The following is a 14,988-nucleotide window of genomic DNA, read 5'->3' as shown; positions in this document are numbered from 1 at the left end:
CAGGGCGGCGGCCACCTCCAGACCACTGCTCCATTGAACAAAGGCGGCTTGGGCAAACCGCTGCCTCAAGGTCTTGAGCTTCCACGTGGCCGTGTCGAAGTCGCCGATGAGGTACGCGGGCTGGTTGCCGTACAGCGGGGTCATGGCGTTGATGACGATGAGCGGCACCCCCATCTCCTCGTCGCCGAGGACAGCAAAGCGGTGGCTGTGACCGAAGAGCTGAAGGACAATGATGTCCCTGTTGCTCGACAGCAGGGAGGTGTAGGCGTTCTGGTACATGGGCTTCCAGTACATGTCGTCCTCCACGGGGCCGACGGCGCCGCGGTTGATTACGCGGAAGACATCGGGCTGTGGAGGGATGTGACCAATGATGATCACCTTCTGCCCTGCAGCGCGAGCCGCGTTGATCTCGCTCTCCATCCAGGCCAGCTGTCCACACGGGTCCGTCTCGGTGTCGGGAAGGGCCGGTGACAGATTGTATGTCCACACCAGGGTGTGCACGCCCAGTACGCGCAGATGAGCGCTGGCGATGCCGCTGTAGTAGCCGCACTCGGACATCACCGTTCCTTGCGTCGTGTTCAGCAGCTTGTAATGCTCCATTATGCCGATCTGCGTATTCAGGGTGGTGTGCGGGGTGGCCGTGATGTTGAAGAAGTAGTTTGGAATGACGTCGTTGTTGCCGAGGACGGTCGTCATGGGCGGTCTGTTGAAGCTAGGGTCCTTAGAGACATCCACGATGCGCGCAAAGTACTGCGACAGCGGCTCAAACACGTCGGACGTTGTCAGCGACGTGGAACTCATACCATGCCGCTGCCAATCACCCGCGAAGAACGTGTAGGTGGGGCGCTGCATCATGATGTCGCTGGTGGCAATGGCCAGGAGCGCTGCGGGTGAGTCACAGCCGGGCTGGCCAAAGGGCGAGGCCGACGTGGTGTTGCAGGTGCCATGGGCGCTAGCCGTACCGTAAGCTGGATCGTAGTGCACATCGGAGACGAAGCTCACCTTGATGGCTGCCGCGGCACCTGCAGAGATGACGAGGGCGGCGACGGCGACGGCGAGCGCACGGACGGCTGCCGACACGGTGCCACCAACGTGAAGATGATGATGCTGGCGAGGCATACCGAGCCCAAGGGGACGAGTGCAGCAGCTCTTACCGTTCGGTGGAAAGTACTGCAATGGCGACCGGAAAAGGTGGAGGGGAGAGAGGAGGAGGGGGAGGGGAGTGCGTGCTGCTCGCGACCTTTTCCGCGGGTTTTTCTTTGCTTCGCACCACCGGCTTCACCTGCGAGCGTCAATGATGCTGTCAGTGTCACGTGCGCGAAACGGCGAAGTCCAAAAAGGAGAGCGCGCAAGGAAAGCGTGGGGAAAAGGGGACAGGGGAAACCAGTGATGCTAACATACAAAAGTCACACCCGCTCGCATGAAACTCTCTTACCTCCCCACAAAGAAAAAGGAAGAAACGGAGGAAGAGGGAGCGACAGAAAAACACCGAGGGACGACGATGGGATGTCGAGAGAGGCAGAGAGATAAGAGAAGGAAAGAATAGAAAATAACAAAGTAACCCAAAACAACGATAAAAAATAGGGTAAGAGACAATTCTGTTTTCTTTTTTCGTTGTTGGAGGAGGAGGGGTTAGCGTTATGGTGTCCGCGGGTTGCGCGATTGCACTTGTCTACGCGTGCTTCATACTTCTTTTCAACGAAGTATGCCTGGTGGCGAAGGGAGGTGTTCTCCGTGCCCAGATGAGAGAGGAGGAGCCGAGAGACGCTGATGGGTGTGGAGGAAGACGAGGAGTCGGCGAGCTAGACAGGAAGAAACAATAGAAAAATGTAGAGGTACGTTTTCTGTTGAGATTGACAACTCCAAAGGCCGGTGTGCGTGTTTGAGCGGTAGTGTGTGTGTGTGGGGGTTGGAGATGTTATTATGACAAGCCTAAATCAAGGGAGGAGACGCTGGCGACAGCGCACTAGAGGAAGGACAAGAAACACACACAAGAAAAAGGTCGATGTAGACTGTGCGGAGTGACGGAGACAGAGGAGTCAATATGCACAGGCACGCAATCGGAAAAACAGACACAAAGAATAGGCAAGAGAGCACGGAAGGGACAGCTCTTTTTCAAGGAAGGTAGAGTGCACTGAGAGTGTTGATCGCGTTCTCTTTCGTCCTGCTTGTGGGTCGGGGGTGCCTTCGTTACACGTACTGATGACACAGACACACAGACAGACAACCTGACTCAAACGATGGCTGACGCGGAAGACATCTCGTGCGTATGTGGGTGTACGTATATACATGTATATAATGCGCGTACATGTGTGTGTGTGTGTGCCGTCAAGTAAGAGGCATATGTGAAGAGCAAGAGGCGTAGGACATCAAGGCGACAAGGTAAGGGCCGGGAGGTCAATAGATCGGATTCGCATGCGCGCGGCCATGTGAGGAGGATGGCAACAAAGGAGAATGAGAGAGCGAAAAGTAGGGTGGGGGAGGGGGGAGGAGGGGCGAGATGGCGTCAGTTGCCGGTTGCATTGCAAGATGTGGGTACGGCAGCAAAGGAATGCTCAAGTGCGACGACGAACTTTATGCTCGCTTCCGACAGCCGTTGGCGAGTGTCTGCGCGGTGAGCAGGGCGGGATATGCACAGGGCACAAATCACTAGCAACGCTCTCAGCTTCCACCTCATGCTGTGCCACCTCACCCCCACCTTGCCATGCATGAAATACCAGACACCAGAGAGCGTGGACGGGTGGGGGTGGGGTGGGGCGATGAGACAAAGTCGCGTCAGATGGCAAGGCCGGAAGAGGGTATGCGTGTCGCGTGATTTCGGTGCAGCACGCCCACACCCAGTTATCGAAGTAGAAGATGTCTCTGCACGCGGCTTTCGGGCAGGTGCCGCCGCGTATCGCATTGGTTTCGATGCGATCCCCGATACCACGAATCCCGTATCATCATCACGACCACCATCAAACAAACCCAGACGCACACGGACAACTGGGCAGGCGCCGAGCACTGCTCCGCCCCGTCACAAACGTTGCTGAGTCACCTAGGCGTACCAGTAGACTAGCGCCACGAGCATAAAAAGAGAGAGGGAGGAGTAGCGCGCGAACCACCATGCAGGCCTCCACGCCAGCAGCACCGGTAGCTCCTGACGACACTTCACCGGCTGTTGCGCTTCCCACCCGGTGAGCCGCTCCCCACCCATGACGCCTACCTTCTCGAAGCTTGTCCACTGCGACACGTCCGCAGCGGCGACGTCGAGGCCACCATCGGCTTGAAGACGTCCTGTCATGGCGCTCACGACCCGCTGCCGCACCAGTAGACTCTGCTTCAGCAGTCGAAGACTCTGCTGCGGGTACGGATTGTGCAGGACGAGCCAACTCCACAGTGCCACATCAACGTCCTCTGGCTCTGGTGCAAACGGGATGTACTTGTACAAGAGAAACGACATGTACTCAAACGGCGACGCGGAGGCCGGTACCACGTCAGAGGCACGCAGCGATCGACGCAGCCTCCACCGTGACGTCTGGGGTATTACCCTTGGTGGTGACAGCGGTTGCGTGGCCGCGGCAGGGGCGACCCCACCAGGCGCGGCCTCGGGCTGGCGCCGACTTGCCGGTCTCTCCTTCAAGACAACGGCCGATCGAGATGGTAGGAGCTGTGCCAGCATATTCCACAAGGTCCATGACAGGAGAACCACGAATCGGAGAGGGTAGTAGAGAAAACGCGTCCACCGCGCGCTGGGCGAGGATGAGCACGGGTGAAAGAAAAGACTGAGCAGCGTTGTGTGCTGCCTGCCAGCGCCGTTGAAGCTGCTGTGGAGACCATCGGAAAAGAAGCCGCTGTCGCAGCGGTACGCCTCGTTGTAATGGCGGTAGTCCTTCGAGCCCGACACCAGCGGATGCACCGCCGCTGCTGAGTTACCCGGCGCAGCGGCGCCCGTCCGCGCAGAGACGGACTCCGAAAGGCGAGACTGCGACGTCTCTGCTGTCGCAGAGCGATGACTGACAGATTGCGTTCCTGATGGCCGCCCGCGATGACGGGGAAGCAGCGGATGCGCGGCTGCGTCTTCATCGTCGCCACCGGTCGCCGCGGCTGCATCAGAACCACGGGCGGAAGACTCGAGCGACGGCGGCGCAGACGAGCGTGAGCTCGGTAGCTCGCTCGTGTGCAGTGCCTTCCCCACCGACGACACTGGCTCCAACGTCGCACCACCCTGGCTCTGTGGCCGCGCCTCTAACAGCTGACGTCGCAGACGCTCGCGCCATTCAAGAAATACCTGATCTCTGCACCAACCAACAGCCAGCTCAAGACTGCGCGGCGGCTTCTCTGGCATGCCGCCTGCGGCTGGGAAAGAGCGCAGACTTTCTGCGGCCGTCCCCTTCTCCACGTTGAAGCTGTACGAGGAGGTGCGCACCGCCTGCGCCGCTTGCAGCGGGGACGCAAACTGAATGTACACCTCCGACCGCGCAGATGTGGTGAGGGGCAGGTAGTGCGCCACAGTACGACCAACGTAGGCGTCGAAGTAGTCGCGCACATCAAGGACGTCATCAGCCGGCACCCCACTCACCACAACCCACGTCGAGGCAATGAAGCAGCCCAGCGTCTGCTGCTCCAGTCGTGTGTACTGTGACGGCTGCGGGCGAGTCTCAGGTCCATCGGATGCCGGGTACGCGGACTGCGGCACATGATCGCGGAACTCGCGCGGCAGAAAGCCTCGTAGGATGCTCTCCGTGGCATCAGCAGAGTCAGGCACGTTCACTTGAGGAGATTCAGGGATTGGTCCCCCGCGACGCCGCTGCCGCCGTTCCTGCCAGTCGCCGACTGTCTGCTTCCACATAGCACGTTAGGAAGAAAAACAAAAGGGAAGGACAGTCCGCGGGCGTGCAAAACAACAAGGCCGTCTCTCTATTGTGCGTCGTGCTGTGGGTGGATGGGGGGAGGAGAAAGGGAGGGAGGGGGATGAGAAGGAGGGGGAGAGGTGATTATGGACGACAACAGGTGTGGACGCGCGTCTGTGTGCATGTGTATGCGTATGCTTCTGTGTGCGCCAAGGCTTGCTGCGCCACTCGCTGATGGTTGCACCTCCAAGCCACCCTCTCACGTGATTCGTGAAGGGCGGAAGAGCAACGAAAAGTGCGAATGGGCATTTCTCCTTACTGCGCTACACGATGCACGTTTATGTCGCCGTCGTTTATGCCCCCCCCCTGCCGGTTTCCTCCCCGTCTCCAGACGGTCCGTACCAACGCGAGAGGGGGGGGGGCTTGCAAGGCAGGGGTCCTCATCTCCGCGACCTCCTACACACGCAGTGTGTGCATGGGGAGGGGGAGGGGGGAGACCAAAGATGACGGAAATGCGGCGCCTCACGTTGGTGACTACACAGGTGTCGAGTCTTCTGGGGAATGAGTGTGTGTGTGGGGGGAGGGGCTTCGAGGCAAGGCGATCACTCCCTCTCCTTCCCATACAAGCTCCCGCTACGCAGACAGGCGTCGGCGCACGTTTGCGTGCTCGCCTCGAGTCGAGCAGGATCCACGAGGAACAGCGATGTCGCCGTGCCGCTGCTTGGTTCCACCAAGGCGGCTGGGGGCTGCACGCCGTGCTTGCTACACAGGCACAGATACTGCGGTGCCGCTTCCTCTTCTTGCACGGTGGCCACGATGGGTGTCATGGCACGCGCGGCGCCAGGTGCAGCACTCCAGTCGAAACTCATGCGCAGGGAGCGAGAGAGCGGCGCCTGACACGCAGCCAAGGCGCGGCTGATTGCTTCCTCCTGCGCATGGCTGCACTTGTGTCTGCCCGCCAACCACAAGAGAAGCGCCGCCAGTACGTTATCCGTCGCTGCTTGCCCATCAACGGCATCGACTGCCACCTTGGCAGCATCCGAAGGCCCGCCAACGTTGATGCAGTAAAGCCCCGCCTCTTGAGAAAGCGTCTCCTGCAGCGCTTTGATAAGGTCATCTTTTTCTTCTTCGTAGTTGATGCCCTCGGCACCTGCCTGCAGGAGATCGCGCCGTAGAGCAATCAAACATTTTGCCGGATTCGATGGGTCTTTCGCAGCATCCACCGCCACCTCACTCAGTGTGCGAGCACGCGGCACGTGCTGCAGCGCGTCGCGTGCCTCTGCCGCGTCGCCGAGGCGTGGCCACAGCACTCCAACGCCACCCCCCGCAACCGCTCGGACGTATGGGTGCGCAAAGACGCCGTCGAGGCGCGTGCGTGACAACGGATGCAGGTAGAACGCCAGCGCGAAGTCGGCCGTGACGTCAGCGTCACCGACGTTGTCGTCCTCGCACCTCTCGGGGTGCTTGTCGACCCAGCGCGCTGTACTCCACGCCCTAAGGCGCTGCAACGCCTGGTCCTGGCGCATGTGGAGCTGTGTGAGATCCACCGTCGGTGCCACCAGTCCGAGCAGCTCGCGCTCGCTGTCGATACGCAGGCGTCGCAGCGAGGCGTAATGAAAGGGAACCAGGAAAACCGACACAAGAGAAATTCCCCAGAAGAAGTAGAAGAGCGCCTGACGGCGACGCACCGCGGCCGTGCGACGCGGCGGCGGCGCAGCCGCGTGCAGCATCTCGTCCAGCTTCCACAGAGTGCCGTACGGTAGCATTGCGTGCTGGGCTGCCGTTGCGTATGACAAAGAAGGAGAAAGCGGCCGTGTGTGCGAGGGAAGGATGGAGCAGAGCTGCTTGCCGGCGTCCGCTCCTGCATCGCCACCGGCGAGGGTACGGCTTCTGGTGCTGAAAGGACTGAAGACAAGAATACATAAAAGGACTTGCCGGTGGAGGAGAAAGGTGGTGGGGGAGGGGGGGGTGAGTGCCGCCTGGTACAAAAAGGGTGACGCGTCCCTAGAGGCGCGCGCGCTGCAAACGGCTGCCTGTCCGCTTTACTCCGCCACACCAATTCCCATACGCACGAGGTTTGTCACCTCTCCACGCGCCCGCTTTCGCAGAGCCACACTCTCAAACACACACAGACACAAGCTTATAGCCCATCTTCATCCCCTACTCGCTCCTACAAGAGGGGGAAAGGGGACGGGAAGAAACGCCACGTTTTTTGTTGAGTGTGGGTGGGGTGGAGTGGGGGCTCCTCACATGTGGGCTGTCATGCGCACACATGAAAAAGCGCGGTGTCCTTTCCCTCTGCTTTGCTGTAACGTACATCAGCGACGCCCACAAACGACTCGACCAGCTGCCGAGCGGGACGAGAAGAAACGAGTGGATGAGCGAGAGCCGGGTACAGAGGATGAGCACACGACGCTTACCTACTCCTTTTCCGGTGGAGCAGAGACGTGCCAGCGCGCAAGCAAAGACGTCGCGGCGTCGGGACTGGAGACTTATCCAGAAGAACGACAGCGTGCGCTCAGACAGGCATACACGCATGAGCTTCATTTACATCCGTAGAGAAAAAAAAAAGGAAAGAGCTAGTTGCTAGTCGCACAGACGTCTGCGGCTAACCGTTCTACACCACTATGCGCTCGCTCCTGCCGGGTCCACCAATCGTGGATGGGAGGGAAAGGCAACTCACTGTTGCTGGTGGCGGCGCCGCGGACTGTAGACCACGTTGCAGTTCCTCAAAGCGCATTTCCAGCCGCACCTGCTCTTCCCGCGCCGCGGCTGGCATTTCCATCGGCCACTGAGTGCTTAGCACACGGTGGTAATGACTCAGTTGTGCGAGCTGCTCGTGCCGGTACAGTTCCCTTCGCGCCACCTCTCTCTGCAGCGCCGCGCGCGAGGTCCTCAAAGCCGTGAAGGGGTTTACTTGGTCCACCACATATTGGACATAAGCTGTGTTGGCCGCCGCGTTGGAAAGGGCAGCCGTTGAATCGCGCACCCACGCCACATCGGCGTACTCAACTTCTGCTCCAGCGCCGGCAGCGGGCCGCTTCCTCTGATAGGCACCAAACTGCTGCGGTGGCTGAAGGGTGGGGGGGAGCCAGCGACTGCCATGGCTGAGGAGCACGGCCAACGGGGGTAGGGACGCCGTGTAGGCGCTACTGCTCTCAGGAGCGGGGGAGGGAGCACCAGAAGCAAAGGATGCAGGCAAGGGTCGCCTGATGGCCGGGGGTATGGCCGGCGCCAACACCCCACAGAAGAGCAGTGAGAGTCGGGCGACAGTCGCCAAGCGCTGCCAGAGGACACCGCGATTGCCGCTGGTTGCGGCCGGGTGCCCGCAGAGAAGAACGCCAATTGCGTCAGCGCCGTATGTGTGCCCCGGAGCAGTGCTGATGTACCCTAACACACTGCCCGTGGAGATCCCTGGCACCAGGCGCTGGATCACCTGCGGCTCCGATGCTGCTGCCGGCGTGGACGATGCGCATGACTCGGAGAGCGAGGGAAGCACCTCGCTCACGTGCCAGTAGCGGATGGCCTCGCCATTATCGAGCTGACCAAAGCAAATTGGTAAGACGCGCGACATGCACTGCGGTGCAATGCTCGCTGAAGAACAGCCAGCCCGCGCCGCCGCCGTGGCGCCTCCTTTGACGGTGGTGGAAGGGGCCGTTTCAGGAGCGCTGCAAACGCGCAAAGCTCGTTCTTCGGCTGCAGCGGCGGCTGCCTCGATGGGCGCCAACACGTCTGTGCGGAGAAGCTGCGCAGTCCGAATGAACGGCTCGGCTATCTCGCGCATTCGCCGCAGAAGAGACGGGCACCACCCAGTGGCCCGCTGGCGCGCGTACGCTGCGGTCTCTCGCCGTTGCTCGCGCGCATACATCAGCTGCGCCGCTCGGGGCAGACGATGAGGACTGTAGTGGGGACTCACCAGGGCGCGTAGCAATTCCTCGTATGTGCTTGGTCGCTCCGGGTACAACACCTGCGGTGCGTCGTTGGCTTCCGCCAGCCCGCGCACCTCCCACACGCACCGCGCCCCGTCCACCATGCGCATGCCACCGCCGCACGCTAGATCAAAGAACAGCAGTCCCTGCCCCACCGCGTACGCAGCAGGAGAGGCATGCGTGATGGTGGCGAGCACATCAGCAGGCTCAATCGTGGCGATGGCGTGCTGATGAAGGACGCGCACGGCGCTGGTGGAGGGGCGTGCAAGCACCGTTTCAAACGTACCCCCGCGGTACGCAGGGGTGCTATTTGCGCCGCCTTCTCCACCCTCCTCACCCTCCAAACCATCATCCTCGTCCGCGTTCGCCTCGGTGCCTACGGTGGAGAACGCGGCTGGAAGCGTTGGCGCGGCCGCCCATCGCCGCTGCAAGATCGTTCCATCACCGAAGACGGCAACAAAGAGGGCCTTGCACTCCCTCGCTTCTTCGCTGCTCCCCACAGGAGCGGGCGCAAGATACACTCGAGGCATGGTCGACGCTTCCACGCACCACCGCACGGAGAGCTCTGCTGCGTCAGCCGCCGCCCCGAAAAGGCTGTCCTCCACCGCCTGCAGCTCTTCCAGGAGCGCGCACAAGGTCGGGGAGGAGAGCGACGCTGACACAGAAGTGCCATCGGGGCGGCGCACGAGCGCACGCCGCCGCGCCTCGCGCGGCGCGACCGTCGTGATGGTGGTGCCGTCCGGAAACACGACGACCCGGGCAAGCATGGCGCCCGCGCGGCCGCCGTTCTTTTTGGCGTCGGTCTCCGAGTAGGAGGCCAAAGACTCGTACTCAGTCACCGTCAAGCCGTCTTGGCGGGAGCGTATATGGCAGTGGTGGACCGCATCGTAGGTGATCTCGGTGTGTATGAAGGGCGGGGCCTGCGCGTCATGGGCGCCAGTGCTGCTCTTCATGCCTTTGGAGTTAGCACGCGCGATGCGCACCTGTACGCGCTGAAACGCGCTGGGGTGAACCGTCTTCGAGCCGGCAGCGGGTGCGTTCGCAGAGGCGCCTCCGGTGCTACTGCCGTTGCACACAAAGCACCGACCGTCCAGCGTCACCAACGTGTCACAATACGGCGAGGTCGACTTGGGCGCCGCCGACGTAGCGACGACCGGTTTCAGCGGCCGCCGTACCATGATTGCACCGCTAGGAAACAACAACTGCTGCATCCCTGAAGCGTAGAAGCGTTGCACCACGCCGGTGCGCTCGTCGACCTCGCAGCTCGTCTCCTTTTCGGACGACGCTTCCAGCTCCACCGATGTTGCTGCGGTGATTTCTGTTGGGCAGTGGTGGACGCAGTAGAGAGTGACGCGCTCCTCGAGGAGGACTGCGCACGTCTCCATGACGCCACCTTGCGGCAAGGTCGCTGTCTGCTGCCCGCTCAGCTCCTTCAGCGACACCGCGGCGGCCGCCGTGGTGCAGGATGAGGTGTTCGGGTAGTAGCGAAGGCGGATGCGTGACTCACCGTCGCGCCACTGAAAGACCGCATTGCAGGTGGTAAGCGTTAGATCGATGGGCGGAACCATACTGCTGCAATCTTGTCTGCCGCTGCCGCGTGTGCACGTGAAAAGAAGTCCGTCATCCCAGTGAACGGTCAGGTGCACGTTGCCGACTCCCGTGCTCGACGGCGTCGCGTGCAGAGTAGCGCTGACCTCGGTGGCTTTGATGTAGCGGCACAAACGCTGTGCCTCACTCACCCACACCTCCAACACCGCATCGCCAAACGGATAGAGGGTCTCGTGAATATCGAAGCGCATCGGGGAACTTTCTGTAGCCATTGCACTTTCAGAAGGCGCCGACGGCACGCCACTCACGCCGACAAGTGACGTCGACACTTCGGCGTGTCGCTGCACGTACTGGGAGATGAGGTCGTGCATTGCACGCATCGTCAACTCCGCCGGCCCCGCGCGCAGTTGCATCGTCACGTCACTGCCTTGCTGCTGCTGTAGCAGCGACTGCCACAGTGCGTAGACTTCCACTGAGGTCACAGTCCCTGCGCGGGGGACCATGTCTACCCACCTACGCGAGCGCCGCTGTCCCAGCGAGGGGCGGCTGCTTTGCCACGCCTTCGCATCGGAGTGCGGCCCTCTCCCTTTCTTGATATACTCTGCCATCTGCACATCCGGCACTACCACCCCGGCAACCCACATGTGTGTCGCTCTTCGTGTCGGGTGCACGTTGAGGGCGTTGTGCGCGTAGGCAGACGTGCGGTGCACCTCACCATCTTTGTCTTCCTCAGTTGACGCAACTGCGTCGATGCCTCTGCCGGCACTACCGGCCGCAGTCGCGGTTGGTGACTGGAGAGAACGGTAGTGAAAGGCGCAGGAGCGCCACGCAACGTTGTGGGCACCAAAACGCTCCTGAAAGTCAACAATGGACGCCGCGATGGCTTGCACTGGTAGCTGCTGCGTCACGCTCCAGTCGTCGTCCGCGCAGACAACTTCCTCCCTGTCCGCGGCGGAGGTGTGACCATGACTGGGCAGCGAGGCTGAATGGCGCGTCGACTGCAACTTGGTTTCTCGCAGCAGCTGATACAGAAATGCCTGCTGAAGCATGTGCTCGTAAATGCGAGGCATAAGGTTCTCTGCCGCCGCTCGCGTCGCCAGCATTTCGTTTTCGCTGCTCTCCTTGCTTTGGTGAAGCTCCGTCAACAGCGCGGGGCGCTGCAGCGCTACTGGCTTCGACTTGGTTGCCAGGTGCGCTTGCATCGGGTCCACGGAGACCAAGTAGCGCTGTAGTAGGCCCAGCGCGCTAACCTGCTCCGTGCCCGCAGTGCTACCGTCGGCTGACCCTCCACGGTGCTTTTTCCGGCTCTGATGCGACGGCGCCGACACGTTTCCACCGCGTCCTTCTCCGGCGGCCACCTCACATTGCGGGGCGGCCAGCGTTGACTCTAGCGCTTCCTGTAGTGCCACTGCCGCCTCAGCTAGCGGGCGACGACCGAGAAGATTGCGCGCCATCTCCTTGATGAGATGTACACCCTGCGAGTAGGGCTGAAGCTTTGCTGCGACGCCAGATGTTTGCCAGCGCAGCCGGCGCCGCTGCTGCTGCAGAAGGAGCCCGGTGCTCGGCGTCGTGATGGTCATCGTGGCCATTGTGCTCTGGCGCGTTGCGAGCGAGGAGGAGCCCCCCGTTGCCAGGTCGAGCATTGAAGGTGGAAACCCCGTGCGGGCCGCCGTGGGAGTGACAGTGTCGGTGCCGCGGGCAACGTTCACTTCGAAGTGTCCCGCGTTCTTGGCGATGACGTGCCGAATCATCCACGACACTTCCTGAGGGTACGGCGGCAGCACCACATCTGCGTTGTGGTGGTGAACACGCGCCGACGCTGTCACGGCGCACCGCTTCCCCTCTTGCGCTGCCGCCGCCGCTGCATCACTGGTCCGCGTCTCCGTAGTCGTGGGAAGCCGGGGAACGGTGGCCGCCAGAGTCCCAGCGTTCATGAGGGCCTTTGCGCCTCCGCTACTCGGCACCGACAGCTTCTGAAATGGCCGCGCATACCGTCGGAACAACCCAGAAGGCGGGATCGACATGGCGGTTGCGGCGTCGCTGACGAGATGCCCTCCCGCGCTGCGCGACACCGGCGACTCTGCCGTCGCACACAAAGCCGTTAACTCACACGAGGGCTTCTGGAGCAGAAGTGACTCGCTCACCGTGGCCATCCATGCACAAACGGCGCTCATGATGTTGAAGACGCCACCCGTGCAGCACGCCGATGGGATTGACCGCTGCACCGTTGCCGACGCATCGACGGAGTGATCACCTGCTGCCTTCTCTGCGGCCACACCGCGTGTGCCGTTTCGGCCGTCGTTACTGGCGCCCCGCGCTGGGGTCAGGCTATTATTCAAAGACCATCCGTTGTATGCGTCGATGAGGCGCACGAGGCGGCTCAGCAGCGGCATCAGGGGTGCCTTGCTGTTCCCCTCTGTGCCACCAGCAGTCTTCCCATAATCGACCACAACCGACAGCACAGCAGCGGCCCACTGCACGATGCTATCCGTCGCGACGCTTGCCGACGTGGCAGCATCATCCGGCCCGCGGCAGTGCAGCGTCAAGGGAGGCACTGGTGCGATGGGCAACGCTGCCACTTTCCACAGAGGCAGGGGCCACCTGGAATCGTCAGGCAAAAGTCGAGATAGCGACAAGTGAACGACCTTCTCAAATGCGACAGAAGGGCGCTGGTGCCCCGTTCGAGGATCGCCGTCGGCGCCGCTGCTTACCTGCTCCACCGCTGAGCTACTAGCCGCCAGCGCGGCGGCTGAATCGCTCAGGTACGCGTGTACCCACCGCAGCAGCGGCGCGTGCGCACACCACATCCGCTCGAACGATCCTTCCGTCGCCGATCCCGCCATATCTGCATCCGACGCGGTCATCACTGCCTGTTGAAAGGCGGCCATCTTGCTAAGGTACAACGTCAGTTCTCCCTCGAGGCCTGCTGGCGACGGCGATGGCGCTGCCAGCGCTGCGACCTGTGGTGGTGATGCTGATGCTACGCCTCTCGAGTAGAGGTAATACGCGAGGGAGCGAGGGTTGGTAGTGCAGTACGGGAACTCCGCCGGCGTCGCCTGCAGGTCGATCCCCATACTCAGCTGCCGAGACTGTAGCGCCGTTTGATGCGATGCAGACGGCGCGAGTGCCGACGCATTCACTGCTGCGGCGCCTCGCCCGCTGCGGCTCTTAGAACCTCGCGATCCGCTTGGCACCGGCCCGCTCGCACGAGTTGCCTTCGTCGCTGCCCCCGTTTGCGGACTGGCGCCACCGCGCTGCGGGGGCATCGACTTCTTCGTGTTTCCGCTGCTGAACGGACGGGGTCCCCTTGGAGAGCTCGCTTGCGAGTACGTCCATTTTGCCAGGTGTGCTTGCAACACACCGAGCGTGTCTTGCGCAGCAGCGCTGCTGGCCGAGGGGTCATAGAGATAGAAAGCGGTGCGTGGCACCAGCCGCACCCAGCGTTCCACGGCGGCTGCCTCATCAGGGATGTGCATGGATGACGGACTCACAGGAACGGGGCAGGCGTACGGCGAGAAAACGTGGTCCGTGCCGTCGGAGGTGTAGGGAAGAAAGCCGCTTACCATTCGTGGATCTGCCATGGCCCACACAACAGGTACGTGGGCCGGAACAACGCTGCTGTTGGTGGCATGCAGGTGGTCCCGCAGGATCGGCCGAATGGTGCTCCAAAAGGCGCGTGTGACAATCGCGGCGGCCTGGAAGCCGCATGTGTCGCGCTTCTCCCTGCCAGAGGGCTCGAAGCTGTCGGCTGCAGGTACATCCATCTTCTCTGCGCTGCTGCTCCGCTCTTCCGCAGAGAGGGCCGAAAGCTCGGCGAGCACGCCCTCCTCATGAGCCAAGCGGTACACAAAAATCACGTACGAGGGAGCAGACGCTGGAGTCTCACCTGGAATCATGACCAGCTCGCACGGTGGCAGCTCTTTAGCGAGATAAAGCTGACGCTGTTCCCGCTCCATTTCACTCATGTGGCGCTGCATCCCCGAGAGCATCGACGAGGAGTGCATCGAGCTGCGCGAGGTCGAGAGCCTGACGGAGCTTGGGCGCTGCTGCTGCGGTGTGTTTCTGCGGCCATTGCCGCCGGCGGGGCGCTGAGAACCACCTTCCTTCGCTCCAGCGGCATGCAAGGACGGGGTCGTGATAGATAACGCTGGAGCCAGGCTCAAGTAACTGTCACCGGGGCTTTCCGAAGAGTGAGTGGGCAAACAGTGGACATGTGGCTCATCCCCTTGCACGGCTGCAGCTGCAGCCGCGACTTCGAACCACGGCACGACATTGTCTCGTACGGCCTTTGCCATTTGGATGCGCCGTGCCGCGTCCGCTGCCCCGCCTTCGCTGGCGGAGCTCTGCTGCCGCAGGATGCTGCACAGCACACGGGCCACTGTGTCCAGTTGCTCCACCGCTGTGCTGCAGCTGTAGAGTTCGACCTCTTCACTCCCGGCAACTTTTGTATTGGTGCTGCTGCTCGCTTTGATGCTCGGTGGCGCCTCACGTCGGTGCCCAGCGGGGGCGTTGTTGCTGCTGGCGGCCGCGGCATCGTCCCTTTGGGATACCTCAGCGTAGTGGCTGGTGAGGAGTGTGACGTGCAACGTCGTCGCACAGGCCAACACGTGGTGCCGTTCGCTGATGCTGCTCTCCATTCTGTGTCCGTGAGTGAAGCGGAGTCAAGGTGAAGGACTTTC

General features: G+C 61.8%; 4 protein-coding genes across 4 annotated transcripts; all 4 read right to left on the bottom strand.

Annotated features, from left to right (window-relative positions):
• Positions 1–2: 2 nt before the first annotated feature.
• Positions 3–1,119, bottom strand: LINJ_35_0640 (beta-fructofuranosidase-like protein; the record flags this gene model as incomplete). Its single annotated transcript, XM_003392746.1, has 1 exon — positions 3–1,119. A coding segment is annotated over one exon (1,117 nt), but the record flags the coding sequence as incomplete, so codon positions are not given.
• Positions 1,120–3,037: 1,918 nt separating this feature from the next.
• On the bottom strand, positions 3,038–4,831 carry LINJ_35_0630 (conserved hypothetical protein; the record flags this gene model as incomplete). The annotated part of the gene is made up of 1 exon (XM_001468842.1): positions 3,038–4,831. One exon carries the CDS (start codon positions 4,829–4,831, stop codon positions 3,038–3,040), a length of 1,794 nt encoding a protein of 597 aa, XP_001468879.1.
• Positions 4,832–5,434: 603 nt separating this feature from the next.
• Positions 5,435–6,598, bottom strand: LINJ_35_0620 (hypothetical protein, unknown function; the record flags this gene model as incomplete). Its single annotated transcript, XM_001468841.1, has 1 exon — positions 5,435–6,598. One exon carries the CDS (start codon positions 6,596–6,598, stop codon positions 5,435–5,437), a length of 1,164 nt encoding a protein of 387 aa, XP_001468878.1.
• Positions 6,599–7,449: 851 nt separating this feature from the next.
• LINJ_35_0610 (conserved hypothetical protein) lies at positions 7,450–14,946 on the bottom strand (the record flags this gene model as incomplete). Its single annotated transcript, XM_001468840.2, has 1 exon — positions 7,450–14,946. The coding sequence occupies one exon, from the start codon at positions 14,944–14,946 to the stop codon at positions 7,450–7,452; it is 7,497 nt and encodes a 2,498-aa protein (XP_001468877.2).
• Between the last annotated feature and the right edge of the window lie 42 nt (positions 14,947–14,988).

Source organism: Leishmania infantum, chromosome 35 (genome assembly GCF_000002875.2).
Source record: "Leishmania infantum JPCM5 genome chromosome 35".
NCBI lineage: Eukaryota > Euglenozoa > Kinetoplastea > Trypanosomatida > Trypanosomatidae > Leishmania > Leishmania infantum.
Note: the sequence above shows the minus strand (reverse complement) of the source record. Positions and strands in the feature narration are given on the sequence as shown.